General features: G+C 35.1%; 1 protein-coding gene across 1 annotated transcript; it reads left to right on the top strand.

Moving 5' to 3' along the window:
• The first annotated feature begins 11 nt into the window (after positions 1-11).
• LOC126817395 (pre-mRNA-splicing factor 38A) lies at positions 12-8,107 on the top strand. Its single transcript, XM_050544364.2, has 9 exons — positions 12-178; positions 654-813; positions 1,229-1,350; positions 3,037-3,122; positions 4,293-4,385; positions 4,903-5,024; positions 5,713-5,783; positions 7,361-7,388; positions 7,808-8,107. The coding sequence occupies exons 1-9, from the start codon at positions 49-51 to the stop codon at positions 8,016-8,018; spliced, it is 1,023 nt and encodes a 340-aa protein (XP_050400321.1). The 5' UTR covers positions 12-48; the 3' UTR covers positions 8,019-8,107.
• Positions 8,108-13,173: the final 5,066 nt, after the last annotated feature.

The following is a 13,173-nucleotide window of genomic DNA, read 5'->3' as shown; positions in this document are numbered from 1 at the left end:
CCGAAAATCAAAGGTGAAGGTCATGGGTCACGTGATACCGGCGTCAACATGGCGAATCGCACAGTTAAAGATGCTCATTCAGTTAAAGGAACAAATCCACAATATTTAGTGGAAAAAATTATCAGAACACGAATATACGAGTGTAGATTTTGGAAAGAAGAATGTTTTGCTCTAACAGGTTGAACACATCGTACATTTGACATATATTTCACATGAATTTTTAAAATTTACTCAGCAAATAAATGGAAAATGTGGTGAAAAAACATTAAAAATAGATATGTTGATGATAAACAAAACCAATAATATTACCCATGCCAGTTAGATGTGGGAGTAGTAGCTGGTAGTTTAGCATCTTCTTCCACGGTAGTGATATTACAGACAGTTGCACATCGCTCGTACAGTTGCACGTCATCATTTTACGGTGCACTTCAGGCCTCACTGAGCCACTTGACTTTAATTACTTTCCTGGCAACGGACATTGTATAATTGTTCGAATGGAACGAAAAAACCAGGCCCTGTGTACACTGCACATAAAAGAACTCTTTGCCGCTGCTTGGGGAAAATTTCACTCAAAGCACACGGCATGGCATATGCCTGTTCTCTTAACACAGTCCTACATTACTCCATTTCATTTCTTTACTCTGTTCTTATAGCTGCCCTTCTGGTGGACAAGGCGATGGAATTGAAGTATATTGGTGGTGTATTTGGAGGGAATGTAAAACCAACAGATTTTCTTTGCCTTGTTTTAAAAATGCTGCAAATTCAACCAGAGAAAGATATTGTTGTGGAATTTATCAAAAATGAAGATTTCAAGTAAGTATAACAAACAATATTAATTTGTTTTGTGCAATTAGATTTAAACCACATACATGTATTTTATTTTGTTGCATTTTCTAGATATGTTCATATTATTTAGGAGGGGTTGGATGGCCCTACCAGATGGCCGATTGGTTAGCACGTGCTTTGTCTTGAGTCAAGTGATGTTGTTTTGATTCCCTGCTTGTATGTGACAAGGAGTATGGTCATCTGTCCAACTGCTAATTATATAATAAAGACCCCTATTTCACAAACAAATTATTGAAATAAAATTGAACCATATGTTAGTCCCGAAATGACCTATTTTGTGTCGAGTATATCTCTCTCTCTCTCTCTCTCTATCTCTCTCTGTATTTTATTTTGTTGTATTTTCTAGATATGTTCATATTATTTATTCTGCTGTATTTTCTAGATATGTTCGTGTATTAGGTGCGGTATACATGAGATTAACTGGTACATCTTTAGATTGTTATAAATATCTAGAACCGTTATATCTAGATTACAGAAAGATTAAGAAGATGAATAGAAGTGGAGGTATGAGGGTATTATTTGAATTAGAAATACTTGATACACTGAGAAACATATACAAAAAATACAAATACATAGAACAATACATAATAACACAGACTTATTTTTTTTAATTTAAACAATATCTTATTCACAGGATACCGAAACAAGCCAAAAGCTTATATAAATCAGCTTCTCAAAAGCAAGATATATACATGATATAAACATATATTATAATTATCAATATATGGCATATTAAAGTACATATATAATAAGATTACAGGACGAATATAATGAAGTTTTAGCTAGCATCAGGACCAAGAAAGGGTTGATACTCGACTGCTGAGTTTAAGTCCATTACCTCAAAATCATGGGCAGCTATTTAACATGTACTTACCGAAAAACAGCTACTTATTTCTGTATATATACCTCATAATTTCATATTACTGTATTAACTTGTTAATGTTGGGGGGAGGGGGGGCGGGGTTGGATGGCCGAAAGGTTTGCTCGTGCGCGCTGTATCATAAAGTCTTTCATTGAGTTAAATGGCATGGTTTCGATTCAACGGTTGTACGTGACAAGGAGTAGGGTCGTATGTCCAACCTCGTGGGTTTTCTCCCGGTCCTCTGGTTCCTTCCCACTGCTTAAGACCCCTACGCGCAAGCAAATTATTGAAATAAAATTAAAAACCATATGTATGTCCCGAAATTACCTAGTTTGAGTTGAGTGGACGTTATATCTCTCTCCCTCTCTATCTCTCTCCTCCCACTGCTAAAGACCACTACGCGCAAGCAAATTATTAAAATAAAATTGAACCATATGTTAATCAAGAAATAACTGGTTTGTGTTGAGTGGATGTTAAACCCCAACTACATGTATCTCTCTCATCGATCTGTATTTCCATGAGTTATTGTCTATTATATTATTTACTTGTCCAATTTCATAGAATTTCATCCAAACTGCCCAAATGTGAGCAGGATTAACCCACCTGTGTGCATTTCAACCAATTTTATATGTCAGGTCAATGACACAATTATATGAATACAAGTTATTTGAAGGATTTATTTCTGGCGACTTTTCAACGAGGGTTATCTCGTCTTTATCAATAACAGGCCCGGGACTGTGCAGCGAAGTGGACGCTTAAGGCTAGTCTCCAGATCCATTCACTCTATCTGATATGTATGTTTGCTTGTGATGTCTGCGTGTTGTGTCTTGTCCGTAGGTTAGTTTTGTGTTATTGTGTGTGGCGCAGTCCTTCTGCACGTACTATTTAAAGGTTCAATACCACTCTTGTTGTAACTGAATAATATGTCCCAATCTTTATTCTGGTCAACAAATTGTACTATTTTACAATATTCCAATTAATTGGTGATACAAATTTCATCTTAACCCACCTAATTTAAAAAAATTGGAAAAATTCAACTAAATGATTTGATAAGCCTAACGTAAACCTTTTCAAATGTGACTTGGATTTAAAAATATTTTTGAACCCTCTGGACAAGTAAAATAGGATGTAATGGATAATTTACACAACAGGTAGGACACTTAAACATCTAGTACTTATAATAAGGCTATTATTTATTTTCTGCAATTGTCAAGCCAGCAAGAGTGTTATTGTCCCTTTTAGTAAATTGTATTCCATCTTTGTGTTATGAACATAATATAGATGTTTAAGTATGAATAATTTGATAATATTACTATTTTATTTTACAGAGTTTCAAACAATTCATATGGATGAGTTTATAGATGAATTATTGAGAGAAGAACGGGTTATAGATATTATACTTCCTAGATTACAAGTAAGATATTCTTTCTAAATAAACTAACCTTATAATTCATTAGAATTAAAACTTGTTATTGTAACATATTCTTTCTAAATAAACTAACCTTATAATTCATTAGAATTAAAACTTGTTATTGTAAGATATTCTTTCTAAATAAACTAACCTTATAATTCATTAGAATTAAAACTTGTTATTGTAACATATTCTGTCTGAATAAACTAACCTTATAATTCATTAGAATTAAAACTTGTTATTGTAACATATTCTTTCTGAATAAACTAACCTTATAATTCATTAGAATTAAAACTTGTTATTGTAACATATTCTTTCTGAATAAACTAACCTTATAATTCATTAGAATTAAAACTTGTTATTGTAACATATTCTTTCTGAATAAACTAACCTTATAATTCATTAGAATTAAAACTTGTTATTGTAACATATTCTTTCTAAATAAACTAACCTTATAATTCATTAGAATTAAAACTTGTTATTGTAAGATATTCTTTCTAAATAAACTAACCTTATAATTCATTAGAATTAAAACTTGTTATTGTAACATATTCTTTCTAAATAAACTAACCTTATAATTCATTAGAATTAAAACTTGTTATTGTAACATATTCTTTCTAAATAAACTAACCTTATGATTCATTAGAATTAAAACTTGTTATTGTAACATATTCTTTCTGAATAAACTAACCTTTTAATTCATTAGAATTAAAACTTGTTATTGTAACATATTCTTTCTGAATAAACTAACCTTATAATTCATTAGAATTAAAACTTGTTATTGTAACATATTCTTTCTAAATAAACTAACCTTATAATTCATTAGAATTAAAACTTGTTATTGTAACATATTCTTTCTGAATAAACTAACCTTATAATTCATTAGAATTAAAACTTGTTATTGTAACATATTCTTTCTGAATAAACTAACCTTATAATTCATTAGAATTAAAACTTGTTATTGTAACATATTCTTTCTGAATAAACTAACCTTATAATTCATTAGAATTAAAACTTGTTATTGTAACATATTCTGTCTAAATAAAATTCAAAAACAAATTAAGTTTAGATCTGTATTTGATCAGATTATGCTTGTGAAAATTGTTTGTTTTAGTAGAAGACAATATTATATAGTTTTAAAGACAATTTTACATTTGTTATTTGTTTTTATAGAAGAGAATAGTTTTAGAAGATAGTAATGAATTAGAACAACGGGTCAGTCCATTAGAAGAAGATTTAGAAGAAATGGATATCTCGGAAGATGAGGTAATAAAAGCTATTTAGTCGCTTAATTTTCTAATGAGAGAGGAGTGAGAGCTTGAATTTGCTCCAACTGCTCCAATTTTATTTTTATTCTGATTTATCGAGAGAGAGAGAGAGAGAGAGAGAGAGAGAGAAATGGGGTATAATGTCCACTCAACACAAACTAGGTCATTTCGGGACTAACATATGGTTTAATTTTATTTCAATAATTCACTTGCGCGTAGGGGTCTTTAGCAGTGGGAGGAAACCTAAGGACCCGGAGAAAACCCACGAGGTTGGACAGGCGACCCTACTTCTTGTCACATACATCCATGGATTCGAAACCACGCCAGTTGACTCAATGACAAGCCTTATGATACAGCTAACCATTCGACCATTTCCCCCCCCCCCCCCTCTGGTTTATCCCCTTAAATATTTTCAGCATGAAGGTTTGTAAATTTTTCTTGATTTGTTTTCAGAAATAAATACGATTGTTATTTCCCAGTAGTGATTTTAATTATGTTGTTTATTTTGATAACAGGAAGCACACAGAAGTCCATCACCAGAAAAACATCGAGGAAAATATAAAGATTTAGATAAACCTACAAATCGCAGTCCTTCGCCAAAATATAAAAGAAGTAGATCTCGGTCTCCACATCGAAGGTATAAAAATTTGCTTCAAATGTCACCGTAGCTCTAAGATGAAGTTTTTTTTCTCCATTTTAATGGGGTTTTTTTACACAAATTTTTATCTCTTCTTATATAGCATTAATTTATAGTTTGACATAATGTATTAAAGGAAAATAGCTTCAACATATTTTTAAACTGGTTCGACATAATATATTCAAAGAAAATTACAGATACCGTTTTGTGCTATACTCTTTCAAACCTACGGGGGTTGGATGGCTGAATGGTAAGCGAGTCCATGCTGTATCATAAGGTCTGTCATTGAGTCAACTGGCGTGGTTGAGGTTTCGAATCCCCGGTTGTACGTGACAAGGAGTAGGGTTGCCTGTCGAACCTCGTGGGTTTTCTCCTAGTCCTCCTGTTTCCTCCCATTGCTAAAGACAAAGATCCCTACGTGCAAGAGTATTATTGATATAAAATTGAACCATATGTTAGTCCCGAAATGACCTGGTTTGTGTCGAGTGGAGTTACCTCCTCCCTCTCTCTCTCTCTCTCTCTCTCTCTCTCTTTCTCTCTCTCTTATACCTAACCTTAGATTGTACCCTATTAATAGAAAATATTTAATTCCTATGCATCTCAGTTCAATCACTGTGAAACGGTCTATTAAAGACATGCTATATTCTCAGCCCAACTCTTTATACATCAATAATCATCTTTATTTTAGGGATAGACATAAACGTAAATCTCGGTCTAGGAGTCGAGAAAGACATAGAGATAAACGTCGCAGATCACCAGGTAAGATTATATTTTTATACACAGATCTTATCACACAACTGGGCATTTATTTACTAGGTTTTCTCCGGGTCCTCCAGTTTCCTCCCACTACTAAAGACCCCTACGCGCAAGCGAATTATTGAAATAAAATTGAATCATGTTAGTCCCGAAATGACGTTAAACCCCATTTCTCTCTCTCTCTCTCTCTCTCTAAGTGCTGATCAGCCACATTGTATATTTATGATTACACCACTAGAACACCTTATTAAATAGATAAGTTTTTAAAACAGATTTAAAATCTGTAAACGTAGGTAGTTCCCGCATTATTTTCGGAGGTCATTCGAGAGAATTGCTCCATTAACAGGGATAGAATATTTTCCACGTAGCTTATTATATTTTGGTACAGATAGTACTGTTTTATCATTCGAGGATATGAGATTGCAGCGTATCTGTACATTAGTATTGTATATAACTAGGGGCACTTAGATTGTTGTGTTCCGTGTTTTCTCAAGTTGAGGGAGCCACGATGGGTAAGTGATTAAGATGCTGGCTCACTAGTCTCTGTAGGTCACAGGTTCGCTCCCGGTGTTGGCCAAGAAAGTTCATGAGGATTTTCCAGCATGGTTTCCCCCTTGTCAGTGGTGCAGGACAAGAGTACCTGATAAGGACAGCTGTCTAGTCGTTCTGATAGGATGAAAAACCGAGTTCCTGTGAACACATTGACGTGCATGTAAAAGATCCCTTGGCTGTTGGAATTTGATATAAGAGTAGGTTGTAGCGCCGCTATCCGGGCAAAATTTCCCTCATAGCCCAATGCATGGCGGGGGGTTCGATAGCTGAATGGTTAGCGTGTGCGTGCTGTATCATAAAGTCTGTCATTGAGTCGACTGGCATGGTTTCGAATCCCCGGTTGTACCTGACAAGGAATAGGGTCGCCTGTCCAACCTCATAGGTTTTCTCCGGGTCCTCCGGTTTCCTCCCACTGCTAAAGACACCTACGCGCAAGCGAATCATTGAAATAAAATTAACCCATATGTTAGTCCCGAAATGACCTAGTTTGTGTCGAGTGGACGTTAAACCCCCATTTCTCTCTCTCTCTCACAATGCATGGCGTATGTCCATCTTCATTAGTCCAGTCGCAGCAGAACAGTAGGACGTTAAACTCCATTTCATTTCATCTCAAGTGGAAATATACTTCTATATAAGAGATAAGAGTAGTTATGAAGACCTAGTTATCCTGACTGTCAGTGACTATTTTCGTTCGTATTGAACTCTTCAGACTGATTGGAATCACGTGGCGGGCGTTTTTATTTATACTATTCCGAAACCCTGGTGGGGTTTCCAATGGTTATTAATTGGTGGGGTTACCGGGGCTGGCCTCTTGACAGGGTTTGCGAATTTGTTACCGGGGTCCGTGGCTCGCTTACCGAGGTTGTACGGAGGTTTGACAACTACATGTATACTTCCTACTGACTTGGTCATGGGGAATTCTTTTTCGCTCACTCATCGATTACCAAATAGAGCATCCTATCATAATTTCAAAAGGAATACAGGATGGGATAAATATGTTAATGATATTTTATTTAAATGTTTTACAGGCAGAAGACATAAAGATGATGATGACAGGTCGGTTATTTTCTTTATTATTTATAAGGGGTAGGTGAGGGGAGGTGGCCGAATGGTTAATGCATGCGTGTTCTATCATAAGGTCTGTCATTGAGTCAAGTGGCGTGGTTTCAATCCTCTGGTTGTACGTGACAAGGAGTAGGGTCGCCTGTCCAACCTCAGGGGTTTTCTCTGGGTCCTCCAGTTTCCTCCCACTGCTAAAGACCCCTACACGCAAGCGAATTATTGAAATGAAATAGAACCATGTTTTAGTCCCGAAATGACCTAGTTTGTGTGGAGTGGACGTTAAAAACCCATTTCTCTGTACGTAAAGTCTTTGAAAATAGTGCAAATTTCCATAAAGATTAATGTGTTGTAATAAACAGACTAATATTTCGAAAACTTATGTTTAAGATTTTAATTATTTTTACTTTAAACAGACATAAAAGAAGTAAGAAGAGTAAAAGAGATCGACATCATAGAGACGAAGATCGTCATAAAGATAGGGGTGATAAACACCGTGGAGACAAGAGAGACAAAGATAGAAGCAGACATAAAGATCGTCATCGCGATCACGGAAGTAAAGATTCTCAAGAAATACAAGAAGCCAATGAAACAAGAGCCAAGCTTGGCCTTGCACCATTGAAATAATCCGCGTAATTTTAGTACGGATCATCAAACAGGCTGCCATCATTTGTAAATAAATGTGATTTTTAGTATTAAATAAATCATGAAATGAAGATATTACAATGACTTGATTAAGTGAGAAGCTATGGTGGCTCAACAAGTAAGGCTATATTCCCGCTTTACGATAGGATTGTCCCTTTTGAGTCTGTGATTTGGTGTGTGCAGATAAGTTCGGATACGTTTCGATACGATCAACACGATTGCTACGACTGACCTCAATATATGATAAGACCTGATAGGATCTCCACGATTACTCCACGATTAATGCTAGGTTCCAACTGCGTTACGATAGGATTGTCCCTTTTGAGTCCGTGATTTGATGTGTGCCGATACGTTTTAATATGTTTCGATATGATCAATACGATTGCTATGACTGACCTCAATATATGATAAGACCTGATAGGATCTCCACGATTAATGCTAGGTTCCCACTGCGTTACGATAGGATTGTCCCTATTGAGTCCACGATCTGGTGTGTGCAGATACGTCCTGATACGTTTCGATACAATCTACACGATTTCTACGACTGACCTCAATATGTGATAGACCTGATAGGATCTCCACGATTTCAATCGTAGTACGAACCGTGATACTGGGAACCTAGCATAAGGCAACTGTCTCACTAACCAGGAGGCCCAGGGTTCAATCCCAGTGTTGGTTGAGAAAGTTCCCGAAGTGTGGTTCCCCCTTGTCAGTGTTGCAGGACCAGTGTCTAGTCGTTTGGATGGTATGAAAAACCAAGATCCCATATAATACATGTTGGCGTGTACGTAAAAAAAAAAACTCATGACAATTGAAAGCTGATGGGGAGTAAACGGAAACGCTGCTGTCCCGGCATCATTAATCTGATTGGTGCATTTATTCAATGGCGTAAAACATTCAGGGGTCATCTGAATAACTCCGATGTTTAGACACATCACTTGTACAATTTCCTTACATGTACATTCTCAGATTAGCCTATGCAGTTAAAGACAAATTCTCATTCCTGCTTTAGAGTTACAAAACCCCAGAGGTGGTAACATTCTTGAGTCGAGTCCCAAGTTGCTGCACGTTGAGACTGAGTCCAGTCCCAAGTCCAAGTCCTGTTCAAGGTGCCAGTTCATCAAACAAGTCAGCAATTCATGTCAAATAAGGGAAGTTAAGAGTTATGCCCCCTCGCCGTGACTCGAGTCCTAAGCTCTTTCAAGTCGCGTGTAACAGACAAATCCATTTTAATAGACCCCTGATTTTTCCAAAAGCCCGGAGACAAAAACAGAAATCAATATGTGGATAATGAAAATTTATTTGTAATTTGATTACATTGGAAATATATATGATAGTGTAGCAGGAATATAACTTATTATACATGCTTATTTGGCATACAAAAATAAACAACATACAAATTTTCATGTACTGTATATGATTTCACTTAAAATGCAGTCTCACAGTATAAAAGAAAATTAAAGTTCCATGCATACAATTTACTTAAAGTAGTCTCACAAAACAAATTCATGTGTATACAATTTTACTTAAAGTCAGTCTCACAATACAAAACAAAGTCGTGTGTATACAATTCACTTAAAGTTCAGTCTCGCAATACAAAACAAAGTCTTGTGTATATAATTTTAATTTAAATGCATGTACAGTCTCAATACAAAACAAAGTCATGTGCATACAATTTCACTTGAAATGCATGTACAGTCTCACAATACAAAACAAATTGTTGTGTATACAATTTCACTTCATTTAGTCACACAATACCAAACAAAAGGTTAAAGTCATGGGCATATAGAATGTATCTTAAAGTCATGGGCATATGGAATGTATCTTAAAGTCATGGGCATATAGAATGTATCTTAAAGTCATGGGCATATAGAATGTATCTTAAAGTCATGGGCATATAGAATGTATCTTAAAGTACATTCTGATAACAGAAAATAAGGGATAAATAAATATTAACAAGAAATGAGCATTCAGTCTGATTGTGGACTAGAGACTACCATCACAAATCATTTATTCTTACAGTGATGTGACACTGAACAAAAAACATAACAAAATCACAGCCATTCATAACTTAAATCTTTTATACCTACAGTGATGTGACACTGAACAAAAAACATAGCAAAATCACAGCCATTCATAACTCAAATCAGACTCACATAGAAATACCGACAGAAAAATTAACATTTAAAAATACTTAAATTTCAGTTTAATTACATTGTACTTCCATGGTTCCAGTGTTATGTTATACAAAATAGCCTACCTGGACAATCTAGAATCCATGCTCACGTGTAAATTACTTTAAAGGCTCAATACCACTCTTGTTGTAACTGAATAATATGTCCCAATCTTTATTCTGGTCAACAAATTGTACTATTTTACAATATTCCAATTAAATGATGATACAAATTTCATCTTAACACACCTAATTTAAAAAATTGGAAAAATTCAACTTAATGATTTGAAAAGCCTGACGTAAACTTTTCAAATGTGACTTGCATTTAAAAATATTTTTGAACCCTACGGACAAGTAAAATAGGATGTAATGGATAATTTACACAACAGGTAGGACACTAACACATCTAGTACTTAGAATAAGGCTATTTTTTTATTTTCTGGAGCTGTCAAGCTAGCAAGAGTGTTATTGTCCCTTTAACATAAAAATTATTCTATACATTACATGTATATGTTTAACATAGGATTCTATGAAACGTGATTATGCCTTTCATTAGGTTTAGTTTCATGTCATGCAATCTACTACCCAATTCTTACATGTAAACAAAATGAAATGTCTACTACCCAATTTTTAAATGTAAACAAAACAAAATGGGGTTTAACAACTGGAACTGACAAATAGGAAATCATGTAAGCTCAGCCAAATTTTCGGTTTCTTCATGATATAAATTATATGAAAACAAAAACAACTATATACATGTATAACAAAAATTATCAATACAAGTCAATAATCTAAATTGGTTTGGGGTTTTTTTTTCAGATTTTTATAATTTTACTTCCATCTGACGAAGAAAATAAATAGATGTTTTTTTAATCCATTTTAACCTATGTTATTTAGCAAACTTTTTACAAAGCTATAAATCGAACATTTCAGCCATTCATCAAATGATTCACACAGAGTTCATAAGCGAAACTTCACTTTTATTCAATAAATGTATCTGTATTTAATCTCTGTAATTTTTCCTCGTCGGATAAACTCTGCATACTGCAAGAACTTTTCTGCGAGTCCACCATTTCATCCTCATCCTCATCAACATCTTGTTTTTCTATGGGGTAGCTGCGACTGGGTTGAAAGTCGAAGACAAGTTCGGGTAAGTTAGATTCATAATCATTAATTTTTTTTACCAGATCTCCACGGCTTATTTTCGACATAAGGTCTTTGAGAAGATCTAAATTATCTTTGGATAAATATCTTCCATGAAGATGAGTTAATAGTTTTGGAAATGAATCAATGCATTCTTGCTCTTTCCTGGTTATTAGCTTTCTACTGAAAACTCCAAGCAACATTATCTCAAACTCCCTTTTGTCAATATTGTATGCCAACTCCATAAGCAGATCGCTGTAATTTATTGTCTGAGAGGACATTCTGAAAATAGAAAAAGACTTGGGTTACAATTTTAGTTTATGGCCAGGCTCACTCAGCTGAAATTTTAGTTTATGGCCAGGCTCACTCGGCAAACCTCAGCAGATTCCAGTACCCTAGATCTAGCCTCGGCTGTATGACGAAGTCCGCCATTGGAACTACTTTCAAGTTCCCGGATTACCAACGGGTTTGCCCATTACGACGTCTTTGAAGAATGTTTTATCATACAAATATTTCAAAGTCTAAAGTTGTTTTTCTTTGAAGGTTATCCGATTTTCTTCAAACAAGGACAACTTTGCACTGAAATTCTCCACACGCACCGAACGACGCAATTTTGATAACTTCTTTTTAAAAGCGGCAAGTTTTCCTAATAAATAAACCGGTGCCGCATCGCAATTGTATAGGCGTAGGTACATATCACTTACCGTCATACAGCTGAGGCTAGATGTAGTAACGGAATCTGCTGAGGTTTGCCGAGTGTGGCCAGGCTTTGAGGCAAAAATTAGATTGGAAAATGGGAATAGGGCACATCAATGTTATTTCGATGAACAATACTGATTTATTAAAAATTACGATAAAAGATTAAAGAATTGAATGTAATCCATTTATACATTAATATTAAATTCAATGTTCCTTTTGCCCCCATTTGAGATTCCAATGAAAAGAAATTTAGCTCCTTTAAATGGTAGTCTCGAAATGATCATGATGTGTTAATAGTCGGGGTGGGGGGGGGGGGGTTACTGGAACCTTCGAATTGATAACTAACACATATGGCTTTCTCATTTGTGTTCCATTCGAATTAAAGATCGGAGGGTGGGGGGGGAGTGGCAAAGGGTAAATGTAATTACATGATTGACATCAACCGCAGCTGTCTTGAACATAGTTTGTAAACATGCACTAGTGATCAGTGCTCGTTCCCTGCACATGTCCCTAGACTGATGATGACATCATCGTCTATCAACATGATATCGTGTTGATCTGGTGTAGGCCTACCGACATGATTAGATTTTTAATCGCATTCGCATTTTATTGAATGGCACTGTTCATATCCTTAATTGCTTTGTCGGAATCATTCTAAGTTACTGAAAATCGGAACATTTGAAACATAATACTGAACATGCTTGGAGTTATACCTGAAATGATGATGATCGAGGTGCAACATGTCCTCCCCAGCCTTGATTGCTTTCTCACTCTGGATGCATTGCAGCGTGACAACGTTTGACTTTCCCGGTGGTGCATTCGTAATACTTCGATTTTGTCTCGATTATCCAAGCTCAGGAAATTTGTTCCCGTAATATTATCCATGACACAAATTTGGCATCTATTAAAAGAAATGAAACGAAAGAAAATATTTTATTGCTAGAAAATATAAAATTTGGTTTATTAAATTTACGATTAATTGATTTAGGGCTAGAAGCACATATTATTTTTTTTATTATAAAATATTTTGTGCATTTTGGTCGTTATCGTCATGTTTTCGTATTCTTTTTTTTTCCTTCATGAATATCGCAGGTTTTAGATGAACCGAAGCGGGCTGCTTGA

The sequence above is a fragment of the Patella vulgata genome, chromosome 4 (genome assembly GCF_932274485.2).
Source record: "Patella vulgata chromosome 4, xgPatVulg1.2, whole genome shotgun sequence".
NCBI lineage: Eukaryota > Metazoa > Mollusca > Gastropoda > Patellidae > Patella > Patella vulgata.
The sequence above is the reverse complement of the archived record's forward strand: the minus strand, read 5'-3'. Positions and strand labels throughout refer to the sequence as shown.

Coding starts and splice junctions, on each gene's coding strand:
- LOC126817395 (XM_050544364.2), top strand. CDS start 49: ATGGCGAATCGCACAGTTAAAGATGCTCATTCAGTTAAAGGAACAAAT. Junction 4,386..4,902: donor TGGATATCTCGGAAGATGAG/GTAATAAAAGCT, acceptor TTTTGATAACAG/GAAGCACACAGAAGTCCATC. Junction 5,784..7,360: donor TAAACGTCGCAGATCACCAG/GTAAGATTATAT, acceptor AATGTTTTACAG/GCAGAAGACATAAAGATGAT.